Source organism: Mobula birostris, chromosome 12, assembly GCF_030028105.1.
Source record: "Mobula birostris isolate sMobBir1 chromosome 12, sMobBir1.hap1, whole genome shotgun sequence".
In the NCBI taxonomy this organism is placed as follows: domain Eukaryota; kingdom Metazoa; phylum Chordata; class Chondrichthyes; order Myliobatiformes; family Myliobatidae; genus Mobula; species Mobula birostris.
In genome coordinates this window covers 53,273,843-53,293,657 of record NC_092381.1, presented here as the reverse complement: position 1 = coordinate 53,293,657, position 19,815 = coordinate 53,273,843, and the positions used below count along the sequence as shown (strand labels likewise).

At 39.7% G+C, this 19,815-nt stretch overlaps 1 protein-coding gene across 7 annotated transcripts in view; it reads left to right on the top strand.

The window, feature by feature from the left end:
- LOC140206331 (uncharacterized) overlaps positions 1-19,815 on the top strand; it is a 72,520-nt gene that overhangs the window by 14,773 nt on the left and 37,932 nt on the right. For 5 of the 7 annotated variants that reach the window (XM_072274676.1, XM_072274671.1, XM_072274672.1 and 2 more), the window contains exons 4-5: positions 5,845-6,054; positions 13,427-13,480. In XM_072274676.1, the coding sequence (XP_072130777.1) occupies positions 5,845-6,054; positions 13,427-13,480 (264 nt within the window). The remainder of the gene's footprint in view (positions 1-5,844; positions 6,055-13,426; positions 13,481-19,815) is intronic. The other 2 variants (XM_072274678.1, XM_072274677.1) reach the window with 1 other exon arrangement.

Here is a 19,815-nt window from a genome sequence, read left to right as displayed (position 1 = left end):
TTCCGTATATACAAGAATAGACAATTTCATAACATTTGGAAAAGATAGAGACAAAATAATCACCTGTGGAATTGGGACAATAGATGTAAGTGACCATGCACCTATATTTTTACCTGTTGATTTTGACCTACATACTATTTGGAAACTAAATTCAAGTCTACTGAATGACCCTATTTTAAGGAACAAATTAAAAAAGAAATTGGTCTTTACTTAGAATTCAATGATAATGGAGAGGTTTCACCTCCCATTCTATGGGATACTCTGAAGGCTGTCTTAAGAGGGAAAATTATAGCGATATCTTCATATAGAAAAAAATAAGGAATAGAACATTAGAGGAATTACCAAATAAGCTGAAGGAACTAGAAAAAAACATAAATTGAGTTTGGCACAGGATACACTAGAGGAAATTTAAAAAATTAAGAATGAAGTTTATAACTTGGCTACGCAAGAAATTAGAAAAAATTTGATGTTTCTGAAGCAGAGACACTATGAAAGTGGATCTAAATCTCTGAAAATACTGGCGTGGAAACTGAAAAAAAGATAGCAGAAAATACAATTCATAGAATAAGGGATCCAAGAACAAAAATGATAAAAAATAAGCTAAGTGAAATTCAAGAAACTTTTGAAATGTTTTACAAAACTCTATATTCCAAAGTTCCAGGGGGAAGCGTAACCCAAATTGACCTTCCTGAATTCTTTAGAGTTACCCTCTTTAAGCAAAGAACAAAATAGAATGATGACTGCTGACATAACTGAAGCTGAACTAAAAACTGCAATTAGTAGGCTTAAATTAAGCAAGTCACCAGGTTCAGATGGATATACGGCAGAGTGGTATAAAGAGTTTAGAAGTGAGTTAATTCCTGTTTTACTCCCCACATTGAACTGGACCCTAAGAAAGGCGCAAATGCCACCCAGCTGGAAGGAGGCGATAATCTCAGCTATACCAAAAGAAGGCAAGGATAAAATGGAATGTGGGTCATTTAGACCAATATCTGTTCTTAGTGTGGATTATAGAATATTTACTTCCATCATGGCCAAAGGATTAGAAGAGTTTCTACCCACACTGATACATAATGATTAGATAGGTTTTATACAACAATGCCAAACACAAGACCATATACGAAGGACACTTCACATTATGGATCATATTTAAAAAAAAATGAAGTTGAAGCAATAGTGATAAGCGTGGACACTGAAAAGACATTTGATTCAGTTAATTAGAATTTTCTTTACAGAGTTTTACATAGATTTGGTCGACATGACACAATTATTAAAACTATACAGGCACTATACGACAGTCCTACTGCCAGGATTAAAATCAATGGATATTTATCTAATAGTTTTACCCTAGAAAGGGGCACGAGACGGGGTTGTGCATGGTCACCGCTACTCTTCGCATTATATCTGGAACCATTAGCTCAATACATTAGAGAGTAAGACCATATATTTTGGGTATATACCTCAAGAATGGTTGAAAAGAGATAAATATTTAATGAATGTACTGCTGACGGCTGGTAAAAGGACCCTTACCAGGAAATGGTTATCTCAGGAGAGCCCCAACTTTAAATGTATGGATGGAAATTACAATGGACATTTACAAAATGGAGAAGATAACAGCATCTGTTAATAATAAGTTGGAACAATTTTATTCACACTGGAAAAAATGGTTTAACTACATAACACCTCATAGGCCTGATTTTATTCTCACAAGTCAATGAATATGTTGTAAAAAAAAATCACTCCCTACTCTGTACATAGTTTTCTTCTTTCGATTCTTCTTTCTTTCCTCTACTTTCTATAAGTGTATACCTCAGATAAATATTATGTGGAGATTTGTGACAAATATGATTATATGATATATACGTACAGTATCTGAAATACCTCTTATGGAAACGTTTGATGATGTAATTCAATAAAAAATAAATTACAAAAAAAAAGCAAAAGGCTTCTAGTTCTGTCAGATTCTTGGGCCGTCTTGCATGCACTGCTCTTTTGAGGTCTATCCACAGATTCTCAATGATGTTTAGGTCAGGAGACTGTAAGGGCTATGGCAAAACCTTCAGCTTGCGCATCTTGAGGTAGTCCATTGTGGATTTTGAGGTACGTTTAGGATCATTATCCTGTTGTAGAAGCCATCCTCTTTTCATCTTCAGCTTTTCTTACAGACGGTGTGATGTTTGCTTCCAGAATTTGCTGGTATTTAATTGAATTCATTCTTTCCTCTACCAGTAAGTACTCCCCGTGCCACTGGCTGCAACACAAGCCCAAAACATGATTGATCCACCCCCGTGCTTAACAGTTGGAGAGGGGTTCTTTTCATGAAATTCTGCACCCTTTTTTCTCCAAACATACCTTTGCTCATTGCGGCCAAGAAGTTCTATTCAAAGGGTTCAAAGGAACATCTAAACAAGCCTGATGCATTTTGGAAACAAGTCCTGTGGACTGATGAAGTTAAAATAGAACTTCCCTGACAGTGTGTTCTAGACATCAATCACTCTTTTTGGGGGAGAAAAAAATTCCCTTTGCATCTCTTACTTTTCACCTTAAAAAAATACTCTATTGCTTTTGATATCCCTACCTTGGGAAAAGTGATCTTGAATATCTGCCCTACCTGTGCCTCTCATAATTTTATATACTTCTATCAGCTCACCTTCTAGATCTCTTGTCGTCAGGAAAATAAACCCAGCTTCTCCAGTCTCTCTCCATAATGAAAGTCTATGTACTGTTTCCAGTGCAGTCATGTCGACTAGAACTGAACACTATTCTCTTCAGTGCTGTCTTACAAGTGACTTGCGAAGTTGCAAAGTAACAACCCCACTTGTATATTTTATGCCTGGACACAAAGGTGAGCATGCCATCCACCTCTGTTACTACTTTCAGGGAACTATTTGGACCCCAGGTCTCTCTTCGTTCATCAACATTTCTTATTTCCCTATCATATTCAATTGTTAAAGGCCTGAACAGATTAGATATGGTAGGGGATTCTAGGACAAGGGGGCACGACTTCAGTATTGAAGGACGTTCTTTTAGAACTGAGATGTGGAGAAATTACTTTAGTCAGGGTAGTAAATCTGTGGAATTTGTTGCCACGAGCAGCTGTGGAGGCCAAGTCATTGGGTGTATTAGTCATAGGTTCTTGATTAGCCAGGGCATCAAAGGGTATGGGGATGTGGGGATGACTGGAAGAATTGGATCAGCCCATGATTGAATGGTGGAGCAGACTCAATGGGCTGGATAGCCTACTTCTGCTCCTATATCTTATGTTCTTACCATATACTGTATATGTCTTACCCCTGTTTGACTGTCTTGCACTTGTTGGGATTAAATTCCATCTGCCAGTGCTTTGGCATTTATCCTGTTGTAGGCTTATACAGCCTTTCTTGCTATTTATAACACCACCAGCTTTTGTGTACTTTGCAAGAATTGGGTCTGCTGCTAGAGGGGAACTAGCATCTGGTAGGTACTTCAATGAAAGATAGTAAGAACTGAGAATCAATGTGTCCCTGTAAGTGTAAGACACAATAATGGTAAATTTAAGAGACCTTGGGTATTGAATGTTTGTTCAGGAAAAAGGAGGAAATGTATATCAGGTACAGGAAATTGGCATTGAATGAATCCTTTGAGTTCTATAGGAGAAGTAGGAGAGAAGAAAGAAATTGTGAGGGCAAAAATAGAGCATGAAAGATTTAAGAGAATCCTTGAAGTTTTTAGAAATGTATCAGAAATAAGAGGGTAGCTAAGGAAAGAGTAGGTCTCCTCAGGGACCAAAGAGGTAATCTATGTGTGGAGCCAGGCAAAATGGCCAAGGTAATGAACAGTTCTCATTGGTATTCACTAAGCAGAAGGAGTGGAAGCTGGAGAGTTAAGGGAGGGATATGTTTATATTCCAGAACATGTGTGCATCAGCAAGTATGAATTGTAAGAAATATCGGAGCCAATTAGGGTGGATGAATCCTGAGGGTCTGCTGAAATCTGTTCCAGGATGCTGAAGGAAACGAGAAGTGATTGCTGGGGCTTTGACGGACACTTTTGCGTCTTCGTTTGTATTATCATGAATAAGTTATTAGAAGACTTTTGGGTAGCTTATATTGTCCCTTTATTCAAAAAGAGCAGGAGGATAAACCTGAAAACGAACAGCTAGTGAGCCTTACGTTAGTGTTTGGGAAGTTATTGGAGAAGATTCCCAGGGGTAAGATTTATGTTCAGTTGTAAAGTTAGAAACTGAATCGAAGGAGTTAGCATAGTTTTGCACAGGAAAGATCATGTCTCACAGATCTCATTGAGCTTTCTGAGGAAGAAAGGAAAAAGTTAATGAAGTTGGCATGGTAGATATGTTTATATAGACTTAGGTAAGGTTTTTGATGAGGTCGCACTTGGTAGTCTTGTCCAGGGGGTTAAGGCACAAGAGATTCATGGTATGTCAGCAATAGGTTTGCCAACTTTCTCACTCCCAAATAAGGGACAAAAGTAGCAGTCAAATACGGGACACTTATGTTTACCCCAAGAAAGACTACCATGACCATGAAGCCTTGCGTGGGCACCTGTGTGCGCATGCGTGTACGTGCCGATTTTTTTTCTACAAATCAGTTTTGGCGATTTTGTTCAGTGAAACTACACTGTCCATACATTATTTCTACTTTATATAGGCTGTGTATTTTATCATATCATTCCTGCTTTTACTATATGTTAGTGTTATTTTAGGTTTTATGTGTTATTTGGTATGATTTGGTAGGTTATTTTTTGGGTCTGGGAGTACTCAAAATTTTTTCCCATATATATTAATGGTAATTGCTTCTTCACTTTACGCCATTTCGGCACGAAAAGTTTCATAGGAATGCTCTACCTTAGAGGGGGAAATACGGGACAAGGGCGGTCCCGTATGGGACAAACCAATTTAGCCCAATATACGGGATGTCCCGGTTAATACGAGACAGTTGGCAACCCTAGTGACGCAAGCTAGATCCAAAATTGGCTTGGTGATAGGTAGAGCATTGTGGTGTATGGGTGTTTTTCTGATTGGAAGCCTGTAACAAGTGATGTTGAGCAGGGCTTGGTGCTGGGACAATTGTTTCTAAATATATAAATGAATTGGATGAGAATGAAAGTGGTATAGTTAATAAGTCTGCAGAAAATTGTGGAGTTGTAGATATCAAAGAAGATTGTCTAAGTATGTAGTAGACATTGATCAGCAAGAAAGTTGGGTGGAATGGTGGTAGCTGGAATTTAATGCAGATAAATGTGAGGTCATGCAGTTTGGGACAGCAAATTCTGGTAGGATATTTCAAAATAAATGGCCAGGACTTTGGGAGTATTAATGCGCAGAAGGCCACATTCTTGAAACAGTGGATCCTATAGGCTATGAGTGCCATTTATTCCATGCTGATTCCTGGAGATTGCTTTGCAGCTGAGATTATTAAAGCCGATGAGGCTTTTATTTGCTGGAGATTTGTCATGAATCCTTTCAAGGTGGTAAGTTACATAGATACAGGTTGGGCTATTCATGTTACATTTAATACTAGTGGCAGGATACTTGGCTGGGGTGGGGTTGTATTTTTCTGACACTCTTTAAAAATTTACTCTTCAAATCAAAGAAAATACCCCAGAGGTTATTGAAATGTTCACTCAAGGTGTTTCCTAATTTATTAATTTTCAAAGGAAGCAATAATTTATAAGTTTCATCAATAGCACGCCAGAGGGTTACGTCCTCATATTTGCAAAACTCTGGAAATTAGGGTTTAGTGTAATTGGTAGTGTTATTTGAAAATTCTTTGATTAGTCATATATACATTTACCACAGTAGTTTATAAAAGCCTGAGTAGAATCCCTGAATTTTTATTTTGCCAGAGTTTTTGCATGCTGTTTTGAAACCTGATGTCGTGGACGAGATCTTCTCCAATGCTCGATTAGCAAATGAAACTGATGTTGAAGTTTTGACAGACAATCTCATTGGGAAAGAAGCTGTTCTACTAGATCCTGGAATTCAGTCAAATGCACAAATGTATTTCAGTGCTGGTGGATGGGCAGCAGTTGCAGCAACACTTGAAGTAATGGGAGGTGAGTGAAACTTCCTGTTCTCTCATTAATAGTGCAATATTACTCCAGTTTACAGATTGTAGGCAAAAATGTCTTGCATGGAATGCATTTGACTCATAAATTACTGATCAAATGTCAGGTATTTTAAAAAAAAAATGTTTTCTCATGAATCGTTTTCATTATGGGGAATTGACGGCCCTTATTTCGCATTTTAACCTTTCCTAGTTAGAATCAGAATCAGGTTTATTATCACCAGCATGTGTCGTGAAGTTTGTTAATTTAGCAGCAGCAGTTCGATGCAATACATGATAATATAGAAATAAATAAATTACAGTAAGTATATGAGTATAATGAATAGATTAATATAGTACAAAACAGAAATAATATGCAGTGCCTATAAAAAGTATTCACCCCTTGGAAATTTTCATGTTTTGTTGTTGTACAACATTGAATCACAGTGGATTTAATTTGGCTTTCTTGACACCGCTCAATGGAAAAAGACACTTTCATGTCAAAGTGAAAACAGATTGTGACAAAGTGATCGAACTTAATTACAAATATAAAACAAAGTAATTGATGGCATAAGGATTCACCCTCTTCAAGTCAGTATTTACTAGTTGCACCTTTGGCAGCAATTATAGCCTTGAGTCTGTGTGGATAGGTCTCTATCAGCTTTATACATCTGGACACTGCAATTTTTCCCCATTCTACTTTACAAAACTGCTCAAGCTCTGTCAGATTGCATGGGGGTCATGAGTGAACAGTCCTTTTCAAGTCCAGCCACAAATTCTCAATTGGGTTGAGATCTGGAATCTGACTTGTCCACTCCAGGACATTAATTTTGTTGTTTATAAGCCATCTCTGCATAGCTTTTGCTTTATGCTTGAGGTCATTGTCTGGCTGATGGGTGGTGGATGGGCAGCAGTTCTTCCAAGTTGCAGTTCTCTTGCAGACTGCACCAGGTTTTTCTCTAGAATTCCATGTATTTTACTGCATTCATTGTATCCTCCACCTTCACAATCTGTCCGGGGCCTGCTGCAGTGATGCATCCCTACAGCATGATGCAGCTACCACCTTGCTTCATGATAGGGAACATACATAAAATTGAGACCCTTCAGCAGGTCTTGGTCCAAAACATCGACTGTACACTTTTCCATAGATGCTGCCTGGCTTGCCGAGTTCCGCCAGCGTTTTGTGTGTGTGTTGTTTGGATTTCCAGTATCTGCAGATTTTCTCTTGTTTGTTCATGGTAGGGATGGTGTGTTTTTGATGATGTGTCATATTTGGCTTACATAGCATTTAGTCTGATGGCCAAAAATCTCAATTTTGGTTTCATCATACCATAGATCCTTCTTCCAGCTAACTTCAGAGTCTCCAACATGCCTTCTGGCAAACTCTAGCTGAGATTTCGTGAGTTTTTTCCAATAATGGCTTTCTCTGCCATTTTCCCATAAAGCTATGTCTGGTGAAGCACCCAGGCATCAGTTGATGTGTGCGGAGTCTCTGATATCTCAGCCACTGAACCTTGTAACTCATCCAGAGTTACTATAGGTCTCTTGCTGGCCTCCCTCACTAATCCCCTTCTTGCACAGTCACTCAGTTTTTGAGGATGGCCTGTATTTTTTCAGATTATGAAGACACACAGTCCTCTTTCATTGTCATTTAGTAATGCATGCATTAAGAAATGATACAATATTTCCTCCGGTGTGATATCACAAAACACGGGACAGATCAAGACTGAAAAAACTAACAAAACCACATAATTATAACATATAGTTACAACAGTGCAGCAATATCATAACTTGATGAAGAAGTCCATGAGCACAGTAAAAAGTTCAAAGTCTCTCAGATGTCCTACATCTCACGCAGACAGGAGAAGGAAGAAAAACTCTCCCTGCCATTTCGGACCACAGTCTGACTCTGAGTCATCCGAAAACTTTGAGCCTCCGATCAGCTCTCCGACACCAAGTACTGAGCGCCATCTCTGTCCGAACAATTCGACCTCAATCTTGGTTGCCAACAGCAGGCAAAGCCGGGGATTTTGAGGCCTTCCCTCCGGAAGATTCCCAACCGTACAGAAACAACAGCAGCGAACTGGCGTTTCAGAAATTTCTCCAGATGTTCCTCTGTGCTTTCATGTCTGTCTCCATCAAATCAGAATTGTCCACGGCCCCTATTTAATGGATATGATATGATTTTTCACCGGAGGGCTGCGCACGCGCGACGTGCTGTTCTCTCTCCTCCCGCCTTGGGAGGCCCGCCTGTTCTAGCTAGATTTACAGCAAAGCCATATTCTTTCAATTTCTTGATTGATTTAGCTGTACTCCAAGGGATATTTAGTGACTTGGAAATTTTCTTGTGTACGGGGTCTTTCTTTTGTTACATTTAAAATGGCGATTTTGTTATGTTAATCTGTGGAATGCGGCTTTGTTGTGTTTTAACGCTGCAGAGAGTTTGCGCTAATAGTTTGTTTTACTTTAAATGAGATAACCAGGTTCTATTAGCCAATGGGTGGTTATGTATCGTTTTGTTTTCGGATGCCATGCTGTATGATATGACTGTGGACTGAGTTTTGGCGGGGAGTCGGAGGAGAGACGAGGAGGACGGCGGACGTGCGGAGAGGCTCCGGTCGATCACTCTGGGTGGTCCCGAGCCGTGGGTCGACGGAATTCGGGTGGTCGTCTGACGTTGAACTGAGCTCCAACGGTAGCGCGCGAAGAACTTGGACTTTGATAAGTGTTGGTGCCTTTTGTTTTCCCATTACTTTCCTCTCTGTATCAAATGTATATTAATGTCATAGAATTAGTAATATCTATAAAATGTATGTGTTAAAATTTACTGGGTGTGCTGGCTGATGATTGATGTTTGTGATTGATTCGGGCGACGACTGACCCTGAGGGGAGTGTTGAAGCAGGTGCTGGGCGGGATTTCCCCTAGACATACACGAGCCAATATACCGGAACGTTACACTTGTATCTATCTTCTGACTTGTGCTTTTCAATAATCTTTTCACGGAGTTGCTTGGAGTGTTCTTTTGTCTTCATGGTGTAGCTTTTGCCAAGATGAAGAGCCACCAGCAGTTGAGCCTTCCAGATGCAGGTGCATTTTTACTATAATCAGTTGAAACACCTTGATTGCATATGGTGATTTCCATTTAACTAATTATGTGAATTCTAAAACTAATTGGCTGCACCAGTGATGATTTGGGGTGTCATATTAAAGAGGGTAAGTACTTATGCAATTCATAATTTTGTGTTTTATGTTTGTAATTAATTTAGAGTTGTAGAGATCTGTTTTCACTTTGACACAAAAGAGTCTTTTACTGTTGATCAGTGTCCAAAAAAAGCCAAATGAAATCCACTGTGATTCAATGTTGTAAAATAATAAAACATGAAAACTTACAAGGGAAGTGAATACTTTGTACAGACACTGTATATTTAAAAAAATGAGGTTAGCGTTCATGGGTTCAGTGTCCATTTAGGAATTGTATGGCAGAGGGGAAGAAGGTGTTTGTGAATCGCTGAGTTTGTGCCTTCAGGCTTCTGTACCTCCTTCCTGATGGTAGCAGTGAGAAAGGGGCATGCCTTGGGTGATGGGGGTCCTTAATAATGGACATCGCCTTCCTGAGGCACTGCTCCTTGAAGGTGTCTTGGGTACCATGGGGGTTAGTGCCCAAGATGGAGATGACTGATTTTAAAACTTTTTGTAGCTTCTTTTGGTCTAGTGTAGTTGCCTGTCCATACCAGACAGTGATGCAGCCTGTCAGAATGCTTTTCCACGGTACATCTATAGATGTTTTCGAGTGTTTTAGTTGACAAGCCAAATCTCTTCAAACTTCTAATGAAATATAGCTGCTGTCTTGCCTTCTTTATAGCTGCATTGATATGTTGGGTTCCAGGTTTGATCCTCGGAGATCTTGACACCCAGGAACTTGAAATTGCTCACTCACTCTCTTCAGTTCTGATCCCTCTATGAGGATTGGTCTGTGTTCCCTTGTCTTACATTTCCTGAAGTCTACAACCAGCTCTTTCATCTTACTGAAATTGAGTGCAAGATTGTTGCTGCTTCACCTCTCACCTAGCTGATATATTTCATTCCTGTACACCCTCATCTCCATCTGAGATTCTACCAACAATGGTTGATTAATCAGCAAATTTTTAGATGGTATTTGATGTCTACCTAGCCACACAGTCATGGGTATAGGGAGAGTAGAGCAGTGTACTAAGCACACACCCCTGAGGTGTGCCAGTGTTGATCGTCAGCGAGGAGGAGATATTATCACAACTCACACAAATTATGGTCTTCTGTTTACGGAGTCAAGGTTCCAATTGCAAAGGAAGGTACAGAGGCACAGTTTCTGTAACTTATCGATCAGGAATATGGGAATGCTGGTGTAACACGCTGAGCTATAGTCAACAAACAGCATCCTGACATGGGTGTTTGTATTGTCCAGGTGATCTAAGGCCATGAGAAGAGCAGTTGAGATTATACCTGCCATAGACCAGTTGTGGCGATAGGCAAATTGCAGTGGGTCCAGGTCCTTGCTGAGGCAGGAGCTCATTCTAACCATGACCAACCTTTCAAAGCATTTCATCACCATAGATGTAAGTGCTACTGGGTGATATTCATTAAGGCAGCTCACAGTACTCTTCTTAGGCACTGGTATAGTTATTGCCTTTTTGAAGCAGGTGGGAACTTCCGATTGTACAAGTAAGAGGCTGAGAAAGTCTTTGAATACTTCAGCCAGTTGGTTAGAACAGGTTTTTGAAGCTTTACTCATACTTCATTGGGACCTGTTGCCTTCTGAGGATTCACACCCCCACCCCCAGCAAAAGACAGCCTAACATCTGCCTCTGAAACAGAGATCACACAGTCTCTGGGTGTAGCAGGAATCTTCACAGCTGTAGTTATATTCTTCCTTTCCTCCTTTCAAAGCGGGCATAGAAGGCATTGAACTGATCTGGCAGTGAAGTATCGCTGCAGTTCCTGCTACTGTATTTGGCTTTGTAGGAAGTAATGTCTTGCAAATCCTGCTAGAGTTAATGTACATCTGATGTCACCTCTAGCCTCGCTTGGAATTGTCTTTTTGCCCTGGAAATAGCTCTCCACTAGTCATACTTGGTTTTCTTGTACAGACTTGGGTCACAGACTTAAATGCCACAGATCTAGCCCTCAGCAGATGATGTACCTCTTAGTTCATGCACAACTTTTGGTTTGGGAACAGCAAGTTTTCGTAGACACACACTCATCCATACAGGTTTTAATCAAGTTGGTGGTAACTGTGGCATGCTCATCCCGATTCGAAGATGAATCCCTGGAAACAGTCCAGTCCACCAATTCAAAGCAGTCCTGTAAGTGCTCCTGTGCTTCCTATGTCCATACCTTTCACATTACTTCTTTAATAAAAATTAGTTGTGATACTGATTAGTGACCTAAGAAATCATATGATTCTATTTAACAGAGGCTGCAAGAAGACATTAAAGTCAGGAAGTAAATAGGGCAAAAGGTGACAAAAGAACTCAATTTGGAAGAGTAAGAAATGCATTCAACATATAGAGGTATGGTGAGGAAATACGCGACAGACAGTGTGCGATAGTGTAGTGGGTAGCACAACACTTTCTGGTACCAGAGACCTAAATTCAATTAATGATGCAGCCTGTAAGGAGTTTGTACGCTCTCTCCGTGACCACGATGGTTTCCTCCGGGTGCTCCGGTTCCCTCCCACAGTCCAAAGATGCACCGGTTGGTAGGGTAATTGGTCATTGTAAGTTGTCCTGTGACTAGGCTAGGGTTAAACTGGGGGATTGCTGGGCAGTGCGGCTGGAAGGGTCAGAAGGGCCTATTAAATGCTGTCTCTCAATAAAATAAAAAATAAATAAAATCATTGAAATCTACAGAACAGATGAAAGGCACTGGTGATATGCTGAAAAATTTCCAGATTATTTGTTTTTAACTCTTTGGTTTGTGTGTTCAACCAATTACTTTCTGTGTGTATTAAGAGTTTCTGCCTCCATTACACTTTCACCCTCTAGGTGAATTATTTTTCTTCCCAATTGTCCTTTAATTCTCTGGGTTATCTTGAATTGATGACTTTTGATTGTTCATCTCACTGGTATATGAAGCAGGCTGTTCTCGTCCATCATATCTGCAACCCCATACTCTCATGTACTTTCATTGAAACTCCCTTAACATTCTCTATTCCAAATAAAGGACAGCAGCCAACCAATCTTCTTTCATTTTAACTAAAAATGCCCTTTCTGTTCATTTGCTCAGAGATCTCTTACTGATTCTCTTTGATACTGTAATTTTTTTTTTAAGATTATGAGAACACTCAGCCCTCTTTTATTGTCATTTAGAAATGCATACGTGCATTAAGAAATGATACAATGTTCCTCCAGAGTGATATCACAGAAAACAGGACAAACCAAAGACTAACACTGACAGAACTACATAATTATAACATATAGTTACGGCAGTGCAGAACAATACCATAATTTGATAAAGAACAGACCATGGGCACGGTAAAAAAAAAGTCCCGATCGACTCCCAAGTCCCCGATAGCAGGCGGCAAAAGGGAGAAACGCCCTGCCATAAACCTCCAGGCACCGACAACTGCCAATGCATTGGAAGCAGCTGACCACAGCCGACACTGAGTCTGTCCATCTGAAAACTTCGAGCCTCCGACCAGCCCCTCCGATACAGCCTCCCAAGTGCCATCCTCTACCGAGCGCCTTCGACCTAGCCCCAGCCGCCGAAACAAGCAAAGACGAGGATTCGAGGCCTTCTGCTCCGGAGATTCCAGTTACCATACAGTAGCAGTGGCAGCGAAGCGGGCATTTCATATTTGTTATTATTTACATAATCGAAACCATACTCTAGCTATGATCCAACTAGAGTTTTATAACTTTCTCTGTAACCTCATTGCTTTTTTTGGTTTTATCTATTAAAGATAAGTCTTCTAGATGCTTTCATAAGCTTCTTATCTACCTGTTTCTCTACCTTTAGGGGTATCTTGACATGTACTCCAGGATTTATCGTTTCCTATGTGCTTTAGAGCATCCAGTTGCTTCTTGTGTATTTCCTTGCTATATCTCTATTCCTTGAATGCATTTTCCACTTTTCCAAATTGACTTCTTTTGTCATCTTCTGCCCTACTTGCTTCCTGACTTTGATATCTTCTTGTAGCCTCCGATAAGTAGCATAGTGGCTATGTCCATATGGTTTTTTAGGTCACTAATCTGCGTCACAACTGATTTTATTAAAAAAATAACCAAGTAAAACACTTATTTGGGTGGGGCAATGGGCACTTCAAAGATTAAGTAAAAATGTTTGTTTTAACTTTAAAATTGAGTTTACAGAATAATATTTTTAATAAAATTGTTCTTAATGACAGAGGCCTTGGAAAGGAACAAAAGTTGCCAAGATATGGAAGACTCAGTAACAGAAGGTATTTTGTATCTTCGCAAATATTTTTTATTATTTTAGTCTATTGAACTTTCACTGCAGGTTCTTCCCATTAGGCACGCTAATGTAGGTAACCAAGTTCATTTAAACAAGCTGAGGTAGAAATTCAAAGTTTACTACTTGCATTAAATGTCCTTAAACAGTAACAGTTGCTTATTATACTCTGCTACTGAAATTTGACCCCATGGAAGTTAATGAGAACGATTTGCTCTACCTTTGTAACTGCTTTATGAGACCTTGCTGCACAGTCTGTCTGCCATATTTCCCACTATGCAAGTATGACTATATTGCAAAATTCATCATTAAGCACGTTTTGGAAAAGGATATATATTTACAAACCTTTTAAAATTTGAAATGTATGGTTATTGATTAGCAGTATTGAATGTGTATCTAATTAAATGTGACACAGGTCTACAGCTCAGAACTAACAGCTTGACAGTTTGAGAATTTGCATTTGGTCTGCTTTAGAAAGTAAAGTAGTAATACCAATGAATGACTATGAAGCTCAAAGAAAGTCAAGTGGATCAGTAGAGCCCTTTGTGTAAGGGGCTTGAATTTTGACATATAGTGGTGCAAATCTGGTTGTCTCCTAACGGCCTTTTGAAGTAATCCTAACCAACTATTCAATGTATTAAGCAACGCACATAAAAATTGTTTAGCTCATGGCACTTTCAACTTCTCCTATACATGCATTTACCCAGATGGCTTTTAAACATTGCTAAAGTGGCTGCCTTGCCAACTGTTTCTGACAGTTCGTTCCAAATACGCACCACCCTTTGAGTGAAGAAGCTGGCTCTGATTGTCTTTTTAAACCCCCCGCCTCTGATTTTACGTTTATACCCTCTTGATTTCAGCACCTCCTCCCAGTGAAAAAGAATATGTGCTTTTACCATGTCTATGTCTATCATAATCTTATATACCTCTATCAGGCCACTTGTCAGTCTCTTACGTTCCAGGGAATTAAGTCCTGGTCAATGCAACCTTTCTTTGTAACTCAAGTCCCCAAGTCCAGAGAACATCCTGGTCAATGTAATTGATGATTACTTCACTGAAAAGAAATGTCATGTAGGATCCGTTCAAGGAAAGTGCCAAAGCTATTGTGGCAAGATGTGTCTTTAAATGAAACTACACTCAAGGACAGCCTCGCCTGACTCACAGTTCCTAGTTCTTAATATGTAGCTCACCATAACTTATGACGGTTTTGAATTACAGTGATCCTGTAACTTTTGCGCAAAATTGCTAAACACTGTTTCTTTTTATTTGCTAATATAATATACCTTTATGAAGAGAGTAGTTAATGGACAATAGTTTTCATGTGCTACATTGTTTTGTGCAGGCTCATTCTCACTAGTACCTTCAATTTCCACAAAAAAAATATTTACATGGAATCTGAACAAAAACTAAGAAGCTTCGGGAAACATGGTTGCGTAACTGTTAACATAACGCTGTACAGCAACAGTGACCTGGGTTCCATTTTTGGTGCCATCTGTAAGGATTTTCGATGTTCTCCTTGTGACTGTGTGGGTTTCCTCCCACATTCCAAAGATGTATGGGTTGGTAGAAGGACCATGCTGTATCTCTAAATAAATGAAATAAAATTATTTTATTTAAACATGCAGATATATATTTCAGTGCTTCATGTATGACAGCTTGAGCCATTTTGTTTTCCTTGTCTTGGTGCTTTTCCTGCCATGATGTTTGATGTCATACCAAAATATACAGGCTTTCCTATCATTTTTGTGCTCTCTTATCTTAAAGATCTTTCCTTCGATGCATTAAAATAATCAATACACCTTTCTCAATGTCATTCCCATGTTGTTGAATCTATCAGAATCTTTGATATCCCAATTGTTGTGTATTTAATATTTCAGTAATATTTGAGTAACATTGTAAATATATTGTCCGATTAGGATTTCTTTGTTTGCTTAAATAATTCATTATGGATTATATGTGAAAGTATGTGAATGGCTTATGTCATCATGTCACCATATCATAAACATGTGCCTCACTAAAGTTAAAAACAAAACTAAATGTACATTAATTATCATCACCTCCATATTTTCTTTCAATTAGCTTTATATTTTGGAATTACAAAATTAATAGTGGGAACAAGTAATTCTTAAAAAGAAGCATGACTCCCTTCCTGTTGAAGTGAGCCCTTGTTTTTCGTTGCAAGGGGAGAAAGACAGTTGCGCTAAAAAAGGGCAGAAAATGGACAAAATTCATGAGTTCATAAAGAATGAAAACCAGGTAAAGATAATAATACATGCTTGAAAAGGCAGAAATGGCTGGCTCATTGAAAAGATAGATGTGTGTAATTGTACGAAAGATAACTGGGGGATGTATACTGAGCAAATGCAGTAGTATTTTAAAACAAATGGAATGGCCAATGAAATGAGAAATGAGTGTCAGTGTTGCTGAGTATAATAGGTGGAAAAGCATTCAGTTTGCTTAGAGGTTTGACTGTTCCAACCAAACCACCTGAAATGAGCTTTGCTGATATCATGCAAATCATGCAGGAACATTTAGAAGTGAAAAATTTGTTGATTGTGGAATACTTTAGGTTCCATAAGTGGAATCCATTTCAGCATATATGGCTGATTGAAGAGATGTCTGAGCATTACCAGTTCAGTGATAGGCTTAATGATGCACTGAGAGATCATTTAGTTTCTTGACACTTACAAAAAAGCTTTCAGAAACAGCGCCAAACTGAAGCACAAGTCACATTTAAAAGAACAGTTGAAATTGCTGACAACAGGAATTCTGCAGATGCTGGAAATTCAAGCAACACACATCAAAGTTGCTGGTGAATGCAGAAGGCCAGGCAGCATCTCTAGGAAGAGGTGCAGTCGACGTTTCAGGCCGAGACCCTTCGTCAGGACTAACTGAAGGAAGAGTGAGTAAGGGATTTGAAAGTTGGAGGGGGAAGGGGAGATCCAAAATGATAGGAGAAGACAGGAGGGGGAGGGATGGAGCCAAGAGCTGGACAGGTGATAGGCAAAAGGGATACGAGAGGATCATGGGACAGGAGGTCCAGGAAGAAAGACAAGGCGGTGGGGGGACCCAGAGGATGGGCAAGGGGTATATTCAGAGGGACAGAGGGAGAAAAAGGAGAGTGAGAGAAAGAATGTGTGTATAAAAATAAGTAACAGATGGGGTACGAGGGGGAGGTGGGGCCTTAGCGGAAGTTAGAGAAGTCGATGTTCATGCCATCAGGTTGGAGGCTACCCAGACGGAATATAAGGTGTTGTTCCTCCAACCTGAGTGTGGCTTCATCTTTACAGTAGAGGAGGCCGTGGATAGACATGTCAGAATGGGAATGGGATGTGGAATTAAAATGTGTGGCCACTGGGAGATCCTGCTTTCTCTGGCGGACAGAGCATAGATGTTCAGCAAAGCGGGCTCCCAGTCTGCGTCGGGTCTCGCCAATATATAAAAGGCCACATCGGGAGCACCGGACGCAGTATATCACCCCAGCCGACTCACAGGTGAAGTGTTGCCTCACCTGGAAGGACTATTTGGGGCCCTGAATGGTGGTAAGGGAATTCAATTGTATTAAACAGTTTGCAGGAAAATAGTGGAAAGGACCCCCTTAGCTGCCATCTAGATATTAAAGCAGAGCATGCTGAAAGCCGTCACTGCATGCAAGATCCTGAATTACTTGGAAACCAGTGCCAAAATTGTTGGAGTTATTCTGCAGACTAGTTAGTTAATATCTTGACATTCGTGCTGACCATCCTCATGTCCCAGGTTTTACTGACAAGAGTGTTAACTTAAGAGATGAAGTTACTGTGATTTATAAGTGAGGAAGGTAGATTTGGGAGTATGGAATTAATCAAAGTTCAAAGTAAATCTATTATTAAAGTACATATATATTACCATATACAACCCTGCTAATCATTTTTGCAGGCATTCACGGTAAATATAAAGAAACACAACACTATTGAATCAATCGAAGACCACACATAACAATCCAACGTGCAAAAACAAGAAACTGCAACTACAAAAATAAATAAATAAATATTGAGAACATGAGATGACGAGAGTGTTGTGAGTGAAGTTGAGTGAAATTATCCCCTCTGATTCAACAGCCTGATTGTTTAAGGGCAATAACTGTTCCTACAACTGGTTTTGTGGGTCCTGAGGATCCTTCCTAATGGCAGTAGCAAAAATGTGTTTGACAAGAAAATTTGTAGTTTATCACCTCCTATCCTCCAGTTTGGAGGCAGTTTGCAAATTAGCGAGGACACACTGCATTCTGCCAGGAGAATTTCAGTGTTCATCAGTAGGTCTAGCTTTGTAGCTCTATCTTTGATAAGTTATTTGATGTGGTACTCACCAAGCTATTTTTGCAGAGTGCACCAGTAGTAGTTAGATGGTATTAGTTAGGGGGGATACAATATGTTTCATTTAAATCACATCCTGCTTCAAACAAGGAGACATTAGTGGTGCTCAGTGGTATAGTTTAAGAACAGATTAGTATCTCAAAACTTGGCATTCATTAAGAGGTGTTGGCCTTCATCAGAAGTAGAAACATGTACTATGACCAGTGGTGCTGTGCTACTCGGAGTGCATCTGGCACATCTTTAAGAAAAAAACAGAAATAAACAAGCTAATTAATTAGGTGCCGCCCAGGGTGATTTGAGTATCTCAGAAACTGCTGATCTGCTGCGATTTTTACGCACAACAGACTCTGGAGTTTACAAAGAATGGTGCCAAAAAAAAACATCCAGCGAGTAGGTTTAACAAGTTGTTTTCGCTCACAGAACAGCCACTCACTGGATGTTTTTTTTGCTTTTGGCACCATTCTTTGTAAACTCCAGAGTCTATTGTGTGTAAAACTCCCAGGAGATCAGCAGTTTCTGAGATACTCAAATCACTCTGGGCAGCACCTAATTAAATAGCTTGTTTATTTCGGCTTTTTTCTTAAAGATGTGTCAGACGTGCGCAGTGCGCTCTGGCTAGCACTGCACCACTGACTATGACAGTATGTTACATGAGCCACATTAAGTGCAATCATCTATTTAGGTACCCTGTTCCTGTATTTTTTCTCATTGCTCTTGATCCTGTGGGATCAAGAAATATATCTACCTCTTTTTTTGAATATATTTAATGACTTGGCTTCTATTGCCTTATGTTTTATAGAATTCTGTAGGTTTATTACCTTTGGCGTTTAAAAAAAAAAATCTACTGATCTCAGTTTTAAATGGCATATCCAGTATCCTGAGGATGAAATCCCTGGTTTCGGATGGTTCAGTCATTGGGAATATCCTCCATGTATCTAGTCTCTTTAGTCCTGTTTGAGGTTAATGGATTTCCAAGAGATCATCTCTCAGTGTCCTGACCTCAAGGTAACATAGGCCTAATTGATTTTCTCTCCTCTGACATTAGTCTGTCATTAGAAGGATTGGTCTGTTACACCTTGTTGCCCTCACTCCATGGCAAGAATGTCCATCCTCAGTTAAGCAGATCAAATCTGCACAAAATTCATTGATGGCACTGTACAGGTGTAGAATGTCATGCTGGTGGCTTGGGCAGAGACCTGGACTGCCCATCGCTTGGACCCATAGGTGGCCATTTTGGCCAGGCGCAGGAGTAAGCCCACTAGTAGATCCTTCGAGTGACCCGCCCCTTCATACAGGGTGCCTATATATCAGGAGTATGGGGCTGAAGTGAAGCCAAAACCTGAGGAGCAGCCCCTTCAAATATTCAAATAGGAGCTTCTGCAGAAATTCTCCTGCAATTAGGGCCAGTTTGCCATTGCCCTTCATTACAACTTGCTGCACCTGAGAATACTTGCCTTAAGAAACTGGTATGCAAGGGGACCCAGGTCTCATTATTTTATTAATTTACTTTTATATGCACAGGTACATGTATGCACAGGTACAATGGAAAAACTACTTGCAACGGTATCATTAACTCAGTGGCCACTTTATTGGGTTCAGGAGGGGAATCTGGTGTGATCCTCTGCTGCTGTAGCCCATTATCTTGAAGTTTCAACATGTGTGTTTAGAAATGCTCGTCTGCACACTACTGTTGTAACGTGTGGTTATTTGAGTTACAGTCACCTTCTTGTCAGCTTGAACCAATCTGGCTATTCTCTTCTGACCTCACTCATTAATAAGACGTTTTTGCCATTTTGTGTTTTTCTCATTAATCCCTGTAAACTCTTAGAGACAGTTGTGAAAATCCCAGATGATCAGCAGTTTTTGAGATACTCAAACCTTTGTTGGTCTTGCACCAATGATCATTCCAAAGTTACTGAGATCATATTTTGTTCCCATTCTGATGTTTGGTCTGAACAACAACTGAACCTCT